General features: G+C 32.3%; 1 protein-coding gene across 7 annotated transcripts in view; it reads right to left on the reverse strand.

The window, feature by feature from the left end:
- LOC145669646 (uncharacterized) overlaps positions 1 to 14,118 on the reverse strand; it is a 995,784-nt gene that overhangs the window by 13,623 nt on the left and 968,043 nt on the right. For 6 of the 7 annotated variants that reach the window (XM_081737888.1, XM_081737887.1, XM_081737889.1 and 3 more), the window contains 4 exons: positions 13,169 to 13,342; positions 10,278 to 10,602; positions 7,716 to 7,922; positions 3,400 to 3,450 (listed from right to left, as the gene is read on the reverse strand). In XM_081737888.1, coding sequence (XP_081594014.1) covers positions 3,400 to 3,450; positions 7,716 to 7,922; positions 10,278 to 10,602; positions 13,169 to 13,342 — 757 coding nt within the window. The remainder of the gene's footprint in view (positions 1 to 3,399; positions 3,451 to 7,715; positions 7,923 to 10,277; positions 10,603 to 13,168; positions 13,343 to 14,118) is intronic. The other variant, XM_081737893.1, reaches the window with a different exon arrangement.

The following is a 14,118-nucleotide window of genomic DNA, read 5'->3' on the forward strand; positions in this document are numbered from 1 at the left end:
GGGAGAAAAAAAAGAACACTTTTAAATATTATAGAGAAAAGGAAGAGAAACTGGTTGGGACGTTACCTAACAAGAAATTGTATCATGAGACACGTGCTAAAGGGTATGGTGGTAGGAAAGAGAAGGAGGGGCGAAGGAGACTACAATTAATGGAAGATATAAAAGCTGAAAGGTCACACGTGAAGACGAAGAGATTAGCGGAAGACCGTGGAGTATCGAAACTTCTCAGCTGCGGCAAGTGACCTGCCAATAAGGACAGAATACCTATGATGATGACACATGAACATGAAAATTAAAAGTAATTAAGACTGCTAATTATGATAGATTTAATACCTATCGTTCTTCTAAAAAAATCACAGAAAGTATTGAACCTTCCTCTACAACCAAGAACATGCGAAAAAGAAATAATACACTAAGTTGTGAATAAAATATATAATTTAAAAAATACTGCTAACATCCCATTTTGCTAACGTAAAAGCGTTTTTTTTTTTTTAAGTCATCTGACTCGATTCATTCATTTACAAACACGTGCTTCTAACCAGCACTTCCTTTCTCGAAGAATACACACCATAAGGTGGATAAAAAATAAAATAAAAAGAAAAGAAAGAAAAAAGTTCTAAGCGTTGGCAACACTGTTTCACAGGAAACAGGTCATACGTTTAATATTTTTTTTTACTTCGTCTCTGTCTCTTAGCTTTTTTCTTCTGCCTTCTTTCTTTCCCGTTTGTAGCACTTATTAGAATAAAACGTACAAATGAGTCATGTCATAAGGAACAGATTATTTGAATCACAAAAAAATTTTGTTAAATCAAATTCCGCAAAGAAGAAATGTCAAACTTAATTTGCTATTTGGACTTTTTCAAATTTGTGTTACGAATGAAACTTTAAGAAACCTGAAGTTTACAAGTATATTTTTTCTGTCTTTCTGTTTCTTTTCTTTTTCCTAAAATCTACATTGATGAAAATGCTCAATGGGTTAGCTATGGAATACAAACTATAAAAAAAGAACTTTAAAAAAAGTTGGAACGTAGTAGTAGTAGTAGTAGTATTAGTAATAATATTTCAATATGTACAGAAGAAAAAAGGGAAGAAAAAAGATATGTGTTGGGTGCACGAGGCAGGTGGAAGATTTTAATCATGTACAATTCCTCATTCAAACCTGTTTTGTGTGATTATTAATAGTGACGCTGGAGGGGAATGGAACTTCCTGCGTGCGAGATTCATTCTAAGTTTTGAGTTCATTTTTCAGAATCATATACTAAGTCAATCCATTTTTAGGTCTTCCTGTTACGTAATCTGTTTCTTTTTTATTTACATTTTTCTCCCTATCTCTCTCTGCCTTTGATTATTTCTTCTCAGAAACAATTATGCAATCTAAAAATGTTGTAACAGTATTTCACGGGACCACATTTCACTACGAAATATAAGAGGTATAAACCGTGTTAAATATGTTGAATATCATATATATATATATGTCGGTGATTTATGTGAAAAAAATTTCCTTTCTTTATCTTGAGGAGGGGCTCGAGCCCTCCCATTTTCGCAATGGATTATAGTTATGATTAAAAGCAGAAATACAGCTTATCACGAATAATTTGAAAAAGTTACTCCTAAAGAAGATACTTACAGGGTTGCCACTTATTTGACGAGCACGAATTCACGAATTCTCTGACTTTTCTAAGTTTTCCAGGTCACGATTTACAAATTTCTATGTCTATATATAATGTAAAAGAAGCAACTATACAAGATTTTAACTCATCAGGGGGTTCTTCATCTATGCATGTACATTATAGTATCTGTGTGTATATAGAGAAGCTTTCCAAAACAAATTAATTTATTACTAAAATATTTCCTACCAAATAGGCGAGTAAGGCAAAAGGGGCAATGTTGATAAATAAAAAATCAGTATTTAAAATTTCCTGAATTTTCCAGGACCTTTTAAGAGTAAGTTCAATTCACTTACTTTCTCAGGTTTGCCATGCCGGTGGGAACCCTGTACTATTTAATTCCTATTAATTTAATAGCAATAATATCAATCTTTTATATAAAATTGAATGTTTGTTTGTTTGTACGTTTGTCCGCTTCACAAATCCACACCATTGAATCGTTTAAAATGAATTTTTGAAAAGCTGAATGTATGTTTGTATGTTTGAACGTTTGTCCGTTATACAAATTCACATCGTTGAGCCCTTTGGAATAAAATTTTGAAAAGTTAAATATTTATATGTTTGTTCGCTATACAAATCCACACCGTTGAACCATTTGAAATGAATTTTTTAAAAGATGCATGTGTGTATGTTTGTTTGATTGTCCCCTATACAAATTTACACAGTTGAGCTGTTTGAAATGATTTTTTGAGAAAGCTGAATGTTTGTATGTTTGTCCCATATACAAATCTACACCGTTGAATCGTTTGAAATTAATTTCTGAAAAGCTGAATGTATTGTACGTTTGTCCGCTATATAAATCCACTCCATGATTCGTTTGAAATGAATTTTTGAGAAGCTGAATGTATATATGCTTATATTTGTATCCACTATACAAATTCACGTTGTTGAATCGTTTGAAATTAATTTTTGAAAAGCTTAATGTATGTATCTTTGTCCGCTATGCAAATCCATGTTGTTAAACCGTTTGAAAAGAATTTTTGAGAAGCTGAATGTATGTTTGACCCCTATACAAACGCACACTATTGAATCGTTTGAAATTAATTTTTGGAAGGCTGAATGTATGTATGTTTGTGTTCTATACAAATTCACACTGTTGAGCCGTATAAAACATCTTTTTTGAAAAGCTAAAGGTATGTACGTTTGCCCTTAACAAAAATACATTGTTGAACCGTTTAAAATGAAGTTTTGAAAACCAGAATGTATGTATGTTTGTACGCTGTACAAATTCACAACGCCGAGTCGCTTGAAATTACACAAATAAGGAAACTGTTGAACCCTTTAAAATGAATTTTTGAAATAGTTAGCACTTAGATTGACATGGAATGACTACACCGTTTGAAATGAATTTTCACTTACAAAATTGAATGTTGAACATTTTGATAATTTAACTTCGATTTAAATACGCGTCCTCATGGTTCAAACATACTTTTCGAAAGAATTTCCATAAACATTCTTCCGGTGAGAAGAGCGAGTATTTCAGCTATTCAATTGTAATCTTTGTTGCTCTGTACTTTTTTTAAAAAAGAAAGTTTTTTTTTTTTTTTTACTTTTTACAATGTACTGAAGATATTCAAGTAAATGGATATGACAATACGTCATAAATACATAGCGATTTAATGCAATCTACCATCTCGGTTATTTCCCGACGATCTTTTTAAATATACAGTGTATCAAACTAACAACATATATACAATCTACTATGACATTTTAAGTGTATTAACATAAATACCTTTCTCTGAATTCTCCTCAGGCATCTTATAACCCGGATCTTGGCCCCACACTAAGAAAGGAAGAGAAAGCACTGATAGAATACCAATTATCATTTCTATTCTCTCCTGTGATATACAGGGAGTTTTTAAAAGTTTACCGCTTGTAATTTTTTCCTTTTTTTAAAAAATTAAAACTTTCATGCCAAATGCAAGGCATTTAATTACTATCACAAGCAAAAACTAGATGAGTTCAAAAGGTTAAAATCCTGTGTATTCATGTATAAATTTATATAAATTAAAATATTAACTTACAGTTGTAAAATATATGTATATGAAAACACTACAATTTCACATGTTCTATTTTAATAATAAAATACATTGAATACCCGTGCTTGGAGTTCGATTGCATAGCAATCTAGAAAGTGATATTCAAGTTCATATCACTTTCATATGAATATTTGTGGTAATAGTAATACATAAAAAAAACTGCATATTTAAATAATGTTTCGTATAGTTATATTTTTGTTGATAAAATAAAATCTCACAAATCTAAGTTTACGTTCAAAGTAGTTAATCACAATTGCTATTCATGTTTCCAGTGATTTGAAAAAAATATTAGTACGTTTTAAATATATATAATAGTTTTATGAAATTGATATGACACTGGCTTATACTTTTCAGCACACTTTAAAAAGCAAAATATTTTTAAATCTCCAAGTATATATATATTTCTCTTCGCTAATTTACTTTACATAAATTAAGACTATTCACCACCACCACCTGGCGTAACAGCCCATCTTGAGGGCCTGAGCTGCTCGAACGCCATCTATCAGCGACTGGCTGAACTGCGTCTAGCCTAACCATGAGTACGTGGTCAACGCGCTGCGTCACCCTGTCACTAATCGGTGTACCAGAAGCTTTCTAGACCTAGTGGTCGTCACGTCTTTCATTCACGTGAGTCCCCAGTTTGCCTCACGATACTGGATGGATGCCGAAAATTGAACCCAGGACCATATGGACGTGAACCCAACGCTCTAACCACTACACTACGGTGTCCCTAAATTAAGACTATTATTTATTATAAATCATTCGATTATTTATTATAAATCATTCGATTATTTATTATAAATCATCCGATTATTTATTATAAATCATTCGATTATTTATTATAAATCATCCGGTTATTTATTATACATCATTCGATTATTTATTATATAAATCATCCGATTATTTATTATATAAATCATCCGATTATTTATTATAAATTATCTGATTATTTATTATAAATCATCCGATTATTTATTATAAATCATTCGATTATTTATTATAAATCATCCGATTATTTGACGACGATATCTTCAACATTAAAATAGTTTGTTTTACCTTCTTTACGCAATAGCTTAATAAGCAAAGACTTAAAAACGGTAAATTAAGTTCTCGAGGCAGCTTATAGCTTCCTTTGTCTTGTCTAAAGCTCTAGGAGACGTTTTTGAACGTTACGTAGAATTTCACTGTTTAAAACTTTATCAGACGTTTATGAAAGTTACATAGAATTTCATTGTTTGAAACTCTACGAGACGTTTTTGAACGTTACGTAGAATTTCAATTTTAAGCCTGTATTAAAGGGGACGAAATTCGATGTATATTTTGAAGTGATATGTGAACATTTTTATTACACTAATGATAAGTGCAGAGAACAGGATTTGTACTTTTCTGTTAGTGTATGAATATTCTAAAAAGCTCAATGATTAAAATGTCTTGGATATTTTTAATTGCGTTTTTTATACTAATTTCAGGACGTGGAATCCAATAAAACTATTGTTAAGCATATCCGTCCATGGAACCACGAGAGAAATGATCTTAAATTTAGGAAATAAATTTCTTATATTTCGGACACCACTGAAAACAAGTTTTTCTTTCTTTGTTTGTTTCTTAAAAATATTCATATCCAGTTTAGTTCCTAACAGGTAATAGTTAATAACAATTCCTATTTTAGTTTAGTTTTCTATAAGGCAGATATAATAACTAAGACATAATTAGCAAAAAGTAAGTAAAAAAAATACACATCCTGAAGAAAATGATACCATGCTATTATATTTCATACAGGTTATTATAAATATAAGTTAATATGAGTATATTATATTTTAATTTATTATCTTAGTAAGTGACCGGATAAGAAAAAAATGTGTATATGATCAACTAATATTTGTAATATGATATCCTCGGCGTTCAAGCAGAAGTCACTAACTCCAAAAACATAGAAATGGAGTTAGGTACTTCTTCCAGTACGATAACGATACACAAGGTGAAATACACGACGTTCTAGCATTGTCAAGCTAGACGTAGCAGCTGAAATTGTGGTGATAAGCGTGGTTATCCTTAGCAAAACAATGCTATCTTCTACATCAGCCTCATAATACGTATCAGAACGTCGTATATTTCACCTTGTATATCGTTATTGTACTGGAAGAAGTGCCTAACACAATTCGTACATTTTTGAAGCTAGTGACTTCTGCCTGAATGCCGACGATATATTCAAGGAGTTTCTTCTTTGTGATCACTAGTATTTGGGATAAATATATCAATTTATATTTCAAATTTGATAAGTTTAACAATATAGATAGATATGTTTAACAATAAATCCACTGGATTCTGCATCCTGAAATTAGTATTTAAAAAAAGCAACTAATAATTTATCCAAGCGTGAGGTAATTTTACCATTGACATAAGCGGTAGTTCTTTACATGAATTTCAGAGAATGAAGAAAGTGTGGCTGGAGTGAGCATCGAATTCGATTTACCGTGCAAGTGCGCTAACTACACTAGGCTATATCTTCCCATACCAGCCACACATCTTCAGTAGTTCATGTGGTCTGAATAGAAGAGCATCGACCTCACGAACGAAGATGTGTAGCTGGGCTAAAGATGGTAGTGTAGTGCTTAATGTACTACACTTTGTAATACATTAATGTTACATCTAAGAGAGTAATATAAAAATAACTGTTGTTTCCATAATTTTTCACATATAAACTGTATATCTCAATCATTAGTCTACATAAATATTTTTTTAAAAATGAATGAACATATCCTGCAATAAACATAGCGCAGAGAACACATGCGATGAATTGTCATACATGCGATGAATTATCTGTGTTAATTTTCATCAAAAATGTTTATATCTTATTTAATATATCGAGGCCGCCGCATGTTTAACTTCACAATTTCCACATTAACAACCAGAAGAAAATAAATTTTATTTCAGTTTGGAATTGCTGTGACATTCTTACATTTGATTCACAACGAGTTAAATGAAGTAGAAATATTTTGTTACTATTTCTTAGAAAAAGAGACGACGATAAAAATTCAAATTGTTAAAATTTTGAAATATGGGATGAAATTCTCACCTCTAGCCCCTTAAATTCGATCCGATTGTTAAACTTCTTCGTTCAGAAATTAGTATATCATGAATGCATTGTGTGGTTATGTATATAAAAAATTCACATTCACTATTGCATTTGAATTTTATGTATATTCCGTAATGAAGAATGATTTTTCTTGGGAATTTACTTAGATTTCAAAGTTAAAACAAAATCACCAAAAAACGTTCTAATGTATAATTTCAGAAAGATTGATACAATCTAAAACTCCTTTCGTACAATAATACACAATACTTTAAAAATAATATTAAAATACAGGGTGTTTCAAAATAATACCGAAGTTTGGGGGGCAATTGACACCAAGATGGACCAAAAATATAGACCACCTTGGATGCACAAATGCTTCCTTTCGGAGTTATAGGCTGCCGAAAACACGAAAAAATGAACCCAAAAGGTCCATAGCTCCAAAACTATGGGACCTACCGTAGTCGGGACAAGATCTTAGGAACTAATATGTGCGCTATCCAAAAATACATGTTTCAGAATCCTAAGATACACACGTAAATTTCATAGAGGGAGTTTGGCTATAGACATATAATTTGAAGTACTCTCCAACTACCTCTATAAAAATTATTGCAGAAGTACCGCAGGATTCTGAAACATGTAATTTTCTATAGCCCTAAAGTGAAGTCTTAACCCGACTACGGTAGGTCCCATAGTTTTGAAGCTATGGACCTTTAAAGTTCATTTTTCATGTTTTCGGCAGCCTACAACTCCGAAAGTAAGCATTTATGCACCCAAGATGACCTATACTTTTTGTCTATCTTGGTGTCAGGAATCACCTCCCAAACGTTGTCGGTATTATTTTGAAACACCCTGTATATATTCTATGACGCAGCATTACCGTTCCGATAGGGTTAATTTATTTATACAGTAAAGCTTCTGTATTCTGATACTTACTTGCACTAATGAAATCCGCTTCTTCTTTTTTCGAAGTATTAAGATTAACATCCTCGAGAGGTTTCCCGGTTGGGTGGCCAGGTCCAATCGGAGGTCCTGGCATATACATATGTAAAGGAAACTGTTTGTCCGGTGTGGATGTCGTTAAAGATCCAGGTAAAACACCATCTTTTCCTGCCTGACTAGTAGGAATGCCTAGCTTCCCAGCTGTAAAAATAAATAAATACACAGAGTTATAGAAACTTTTATTTAAATAACGTTGTTAAAGAGCAATCGGAATAAAATTTGCGCCATATTCCGTTTTAATTGAAGGACAATACTAAATTTGGTGCTAAGGAGAGAACTTAAGAAATACTATGAAATGGTTTTGGAATATCTGTCCATACTCTAACATCATAAAATATACCTTACAGTATTTCTCGACTGAAAGTATTGTGCCCATTTATTTCATATGAAATGATATCTTTAATTTATCATCCCAAGGTTATGTTCTTTAGGCTAAAACGCGTAGATGCTTAAGAAAAGGAAGTGGAATGACAATGTGAGAGGAAACGGGAGAAAACCCCCGGATATGATGTTCACCACAAACTCACATCGTCTGGAGTCGAACAAGTGACTTCTTGCGCCAGATGTGAACACTGTGGTCTTCCATTTATTTCATAGTACTCCTTTTCTGTCCCCACAAGTATAGTGCATTTCCTCAATAGAAGTGCAGTTCGGCAAATTTCTTTCAAGTTTCAATGCTGATTTTTTTTTTTTTTTTTTTTACATCATCATCCCTTCCTCCCTCCAAACCTCTTTTGACCGCATTTGCGGGGTGCAACGTCTTAATAGCCATTGTTCTTTCTTTCCAATACTATAGCTAATATGAAACAGATGTCAGGCCAATGTAAGAACAAGTAAGCTGGTCTTGGGAACACGAAATCGAGCACTAAGGACAGCATTTGAAACTGTGGCAAGTAAGGCTCCACGTGGAGTTGACAAGAGACTGTCAATGGTTTGAAATGAGCGTTCTGGTTGGCCATTTAGTTATTGGGAGGTGTTTTCTGCAAGATCCCTCGGATGATGGCTTATTTATGACACGAGCTACCACACATACAAGGCTTCATGCTTTATATACGAACTACACTTCAATTGAAGAAACGCACTATACTTTTATGCATCATACATTGTGTCATTCAGTATTACATCAGAGAACCCGAGTAAGCAAGTTTAATTTCACTTACGAAATCTTTAATTTTATTTAATATGCTTTGTAGTAATCTTAGGAGCCATTTAAAATAAAATTCATGCCATTATGCATAACAAAAGGATACATTAAACTCTATACAAGAAAATTTACATTTTCTTCAAAATAATTATAAAACAAAAGACTATATTATAATTTGGGGAACATATTTTACAATTTGCCAAATAACTACAAAACAAAATGCGACGTTACACTATGAGAGGGAAAATACATTTTTGTTCAAAATAATTGTAAAGCAAAAGGCTAAATTTACTTTGAGAATTTTTTTTTTTTTTTTTTTTTTTTTTTTTTTTTTTTTTTTTTTTTACATTTTCCAAGCATAAAACAGAACATCACATTAAATTTTCAGAAACAATTTTTACATCTTTTTTCAAAACGATTTTTAAAAATAATACATTTTAGATTTTCCCAAATTACCAAAAAAACAAAGGCCTACATTAAACTTACGAATAATATTCGACCGCACAGTTTCTTAAAAAAAAATGTTTAAAATTAAATCTTTTTACAATCAATAATAATAATAAATATCGGTCAAAACCAGTACTTGAAGACGATAAACACAAATTAAACTGGTATCGAGAAATTAGAATTACTGCAATGGTGCCAGCAAACAGATCCGACATTTTCTAGATACTATCATCAATAAAATAGACCAAGAACTGACTCTCATAGATGTGACAGTGCCATAGACTCACAACGTATGTACAACGTTCAGTATAATAATAATAATAATGAAAAAAACAAGTAGAAAGACTTGACATACGAAATCAGAAAAATATGTCGAAAAATTGCAGTAAGATCAATCATTATCAAAGTTACAGATATTATCCCTTAAAGCACTGTGATGTAATTGGAACAGATAAATGCAAAATATCTTTGAACAGACCTACAAAAAACAATAATTCTAGACACGTGTGTCATATGGTCAGGAAGTTCTTTGGTGAAGAAGAACTCTTGCAATAACCTATACTTGGTGGAAACGGTCGTCAAATTATTAAGATAAAAGTCGAAATATACAAATGATAATAATATAAACAGTTTTCAAGACTCGTAAATGTAAGTAATGTAAAACAGAGTAACTTTAAATTATTGTAAATTACTGATATCTTGAACTTTTATCTGGTTGAACTGATCGTGAAACTGTTCTCTTTTTTATAGTTTATTCTCTACGAGTTTTTCAAATTCTGTTTCTATGCAAATTTTCTAAATGAATGAAATAGATATTAACAATAAATTTTTGAAGAAAACCTGTAAGGTGTTTTACTGACATTTCATCATACTTCCATTAATTAGTAATAACATAACAAACTTACCTGTAGGGGGCAATGGAGAAAGATGCGGCGGCAAACGTGCGTAGGGTAGAAACCCATGTGGCATGACGAAATTTGGCGGCAAAAGTTTCGGAGTTGTGGCAGCGACGGGTTGTTGGGCAGCTTGATCTCCAATCCCCATTCCAAGTGGGTTCAGAGATGGATGACTTGAAACTTGCGGCGTCTTTGGCTTTGAAAGGTTGAGCGGAGCGTCAGGGTCTGCCGGCGATGACGGCGGCGGGGACGAAGACGTCTTGTCACCTGCCGCTGCGGACATATGCGCAAGTTGCGCAGTGGCCGAAACCCAACTTGGTACTTGCGGTATTAACTGTAAGAAAGAATATTAAAACAAATAAATACACGTAGTCAGGCTATATATATATATATATATATATATATATATATATATATATATATAATATAGTCATATGAATGGAAGCAAACAAATTAAGCAAATTGGGTAATTTTTTGGGTCTTCAAGTTTTCATTCATGAAGTGAAAAGAAAAGACAAGAAACAGCAACAATGTAAAAACACAATAAGGAAATGTAGCTAAAGAAGAAGCTGTAGAAGGAAATAATTGTGTAATGGATGGAAGAAAATAAATTTACTAAGAGAAGCAGAGATGAAGAAAAAGAAAACAATAACAAATGAGGAAAAAAAACAATAACTTGGAAATAATACTAAATAGGAAACATAAATAAACAGAGGAAACAGTTTAAAAGGAAACTGAGGGGATGAAAAGCGATCCTAAAGAAGAAAAGAACAAAAACGATTAAGAACAACAGTACATACGGAAGTGAAAGAAAACAATAGAAAGATGTAAATGAGCACACGAAAATGTAGTGTAAAAGGAAGATGAATAACAGAAGAAATATAAAGCATAAAAGGGAAGAAAACAAACGATTAAGAACATAACGAGAATAACAACTACAAGGAAGTGAAAGAAAACAACAGAAAGAGGATGTAAATAAGTAGAAAGAAATAGTAGTGTAAAAAGTGAATAAAATTAGAAAAATTATATAAAGAGAAAGAAAGAGACAATAAACAATTCAAAACATAACACTGCAAAGCAAAGTGAAAGAAAACATTAGAAAGAGGAAGAAAAAGAAAGAAATGATTACGAATATAACAGTGAAAAGGACGTAAAAGAAAACAACAGAAAAAGGAGGTAAATTAACAGAAGAAAACAGCAGTGTAGAAGGATGATAAAAGAAAATGAATCATAAAGACAAAGAAAAGAAACGCTCACAGTGAAAACAGTGCTAAAGAAAATGAATAAAATAATAAAAAGGATTAATGAATAAGCATAATAAAGTACTAGCATAAATAGACGATGAATCAAGGAAGGGAAATTAAAATGAAGATAAACATGTAAGTATATTACAAAGAAGAAAGCGAAGGAAAATGGCAGAACATTCAGAAAACAAAAGAAGGAAATTATTTAAGAGGAAGTGAAAGGAAAGCAATAGCAGAAGACAAAATAGAGTAAAATTAATATGCGGGGTGCTAAAAAAAAAAATGTGTCACAATATTTTGGGTAGGTTTTGATTGTCACATCAAAATAAGAAAAAAAGTTCATATGGACCTGTGACCAAAAGTGCATAGTTTCGGAGTTACAGTGTGTCGAAAACGTAAAACAAGTGAACTTTAAAGGTCCATAGTTCTACTACTATAGGATCGATCGTAGTCGGGTCAAGAAACATCCGTCCAAACATCCATCTTTCAGAAGCTCCGGTACTTGCACAATCATTTTTAGAGGGACTGTTTGGAAGTACTTGATCACTCTCCACCTACCTCTCTAAAAAAATTGATGTGCAAGTACTGGAGCATTCTTAAACATGGATATTTAGATAGTTCACATACCAGTCCCTCAATGATGTCTTGACCCGACTACGATAGGTATCATAGTAGTGGAGCTATGAACTTATAAATTTCACTTGTTTCATGTTTTCGGCACCCTATAACTTCGAAACTGTCCAATTTTGAGCACAGGTCCAAATGAACTTTTTTTTCTTATTTTGATGTGAGGAATGTTCCCAAAATATCGACACATTTTTGTAATACCCTGTATAAGCGAGAAAAGAAGAAAAGTGTTAACATAGGATCCCATTAAACAATAGATAATGGTGTACGCTTGAAACAAAACCGAACAAAAGAAAGATAAGTTTGCTTTCGAAACAGTTAAGATTAAGGTGGTCTGTAGAACATTCTAATAAAAGTGGTTTCCACTTGAAAAAAGTTTGAGAAACGCTAGGTTATAGTGAGTATTTATTAATATTTTTTTAATAAATCCTTGAATTAAAATAAGAATCAATCGTAATTTAATTACGCCAGAGATATTTTAAAATCATCAAACAATAATTTTTATTTGAATTAATATTTAGAACAAATATATAGAAAAACTTGAAGAAAACATACTAGTAACTAAAGGAGTAAAGATCTTTCTTTTCAACTGGCAAAAATACTACGGAAAACAATTTTTATTGTGTAGTCAAGAGAGGAAAATAATATTGTCCGATATTAACTGTAAATCTTATTATACTTGAACATAATTTGTTCTGCTCGTTATATGTATATGTGTATCCGTAAATTGTCTTGTTGAGAATCCTACATCATCAAGTACTGCTTCTTACAAGCAATAATATCTCGATACGGCACCAGTAAAGTGGCAGCATATTCTATCATACAAAATACGATTATTGGTTTTAGTGTACCTCTAAGCTCTTCACTGGAACCTGTTTAACAACTTGTCATTGAAGTCATATATTCTAAAGACTCATAGTGAGCGCTTACTTCATTATTTAGCAAAATCTACAGAAGTCTACATAATAAAAATTGTTGTAACATGCAGCTTAATACCAAATTGGTGCATGTTGTACATATGCTACTTACACTAGTCGCCAACGATGTTACCGTTTTGGTCATTGACGGTTGTGAAAGAGGGGGTAGACTGACAGTGCCACCTGGCGGAAGACCCCGTAACTGGTCGAGAAACGGAAGTAACATAAGCGATTGTGGCGGAGGAATGCCAAGCCCTTTGGCCCCATACTGAGAGGAGATTTGACTCTGAAAAGAAAGAAGAGGAAGCATTATTAATTCACAGAATATAAATTGTTTGTGAATAACAACAATGTACACACAATTATTCTTTTATTTTTAAAAATGAAATCATTGTCCAAAGATACAACTGGAAGCGAATGCTATGTATGATGTCATGGTAGAGTTGAAGAATCTTCCGCCATTTTGTAACGAAACAAAGAGCTGTGTATAAAGATCTATATTTAAAAAAAAATCAATAACAGTTATGTTATTGTATTATATACTATCGTGTTATAGTATATTTACATTATAATATGAAATGGAAGATTTTTGGGGAAGTTATATTTCAGCTCAGTGAGTGTAATAACGCATCCTCCCATTTACTAACACTCACAGTGATGTTGCTACTGCTCACGTGTCAAGGCTTTACATTTATAGTGGCAATTTTATTAATGGTGTAAGACAGACTGACCATGGTTAGTAACACTGGTATCAACGTAGGAGCTGCATTGTCCCTCCACATATGGTAAGAAACGTCAGAGACCATCTCTTATTGGCCCTACTATACTATCTTTTTTTTTTCTGAAAATGTACGTAAAAGTATTTTACTTATTGTCTTTTCGGGTACAAAATAATACCTGTTCAATACTACATAGCGACTTAATACCTTGTAGTAATGGACTTTCCCCCCAAAACTTGCCCCCTCCCAACAAAAAATTCTGGGTGCGCCTCTGGTTGGTATGTATATGTATGTATGTGAGGTAAACGCAAGTTAGTCCTCCAGAAAATTATCTTGCCCTTCC

The sequence above is a fragment of the Thermobia domestica genome, chromosome 14 (assembly GCF_964235325.1).
Source record: "Thermobia domestica chromosome 14, izTheDome1.hap1.1, whole genome shotgun sequence".
Lineage (NCBI taxonomy): Eukaryota > Metazoa > Arthropoda > Insecta > Zygentoma > Lepismatidae > Thermobia > Thermobia domestica.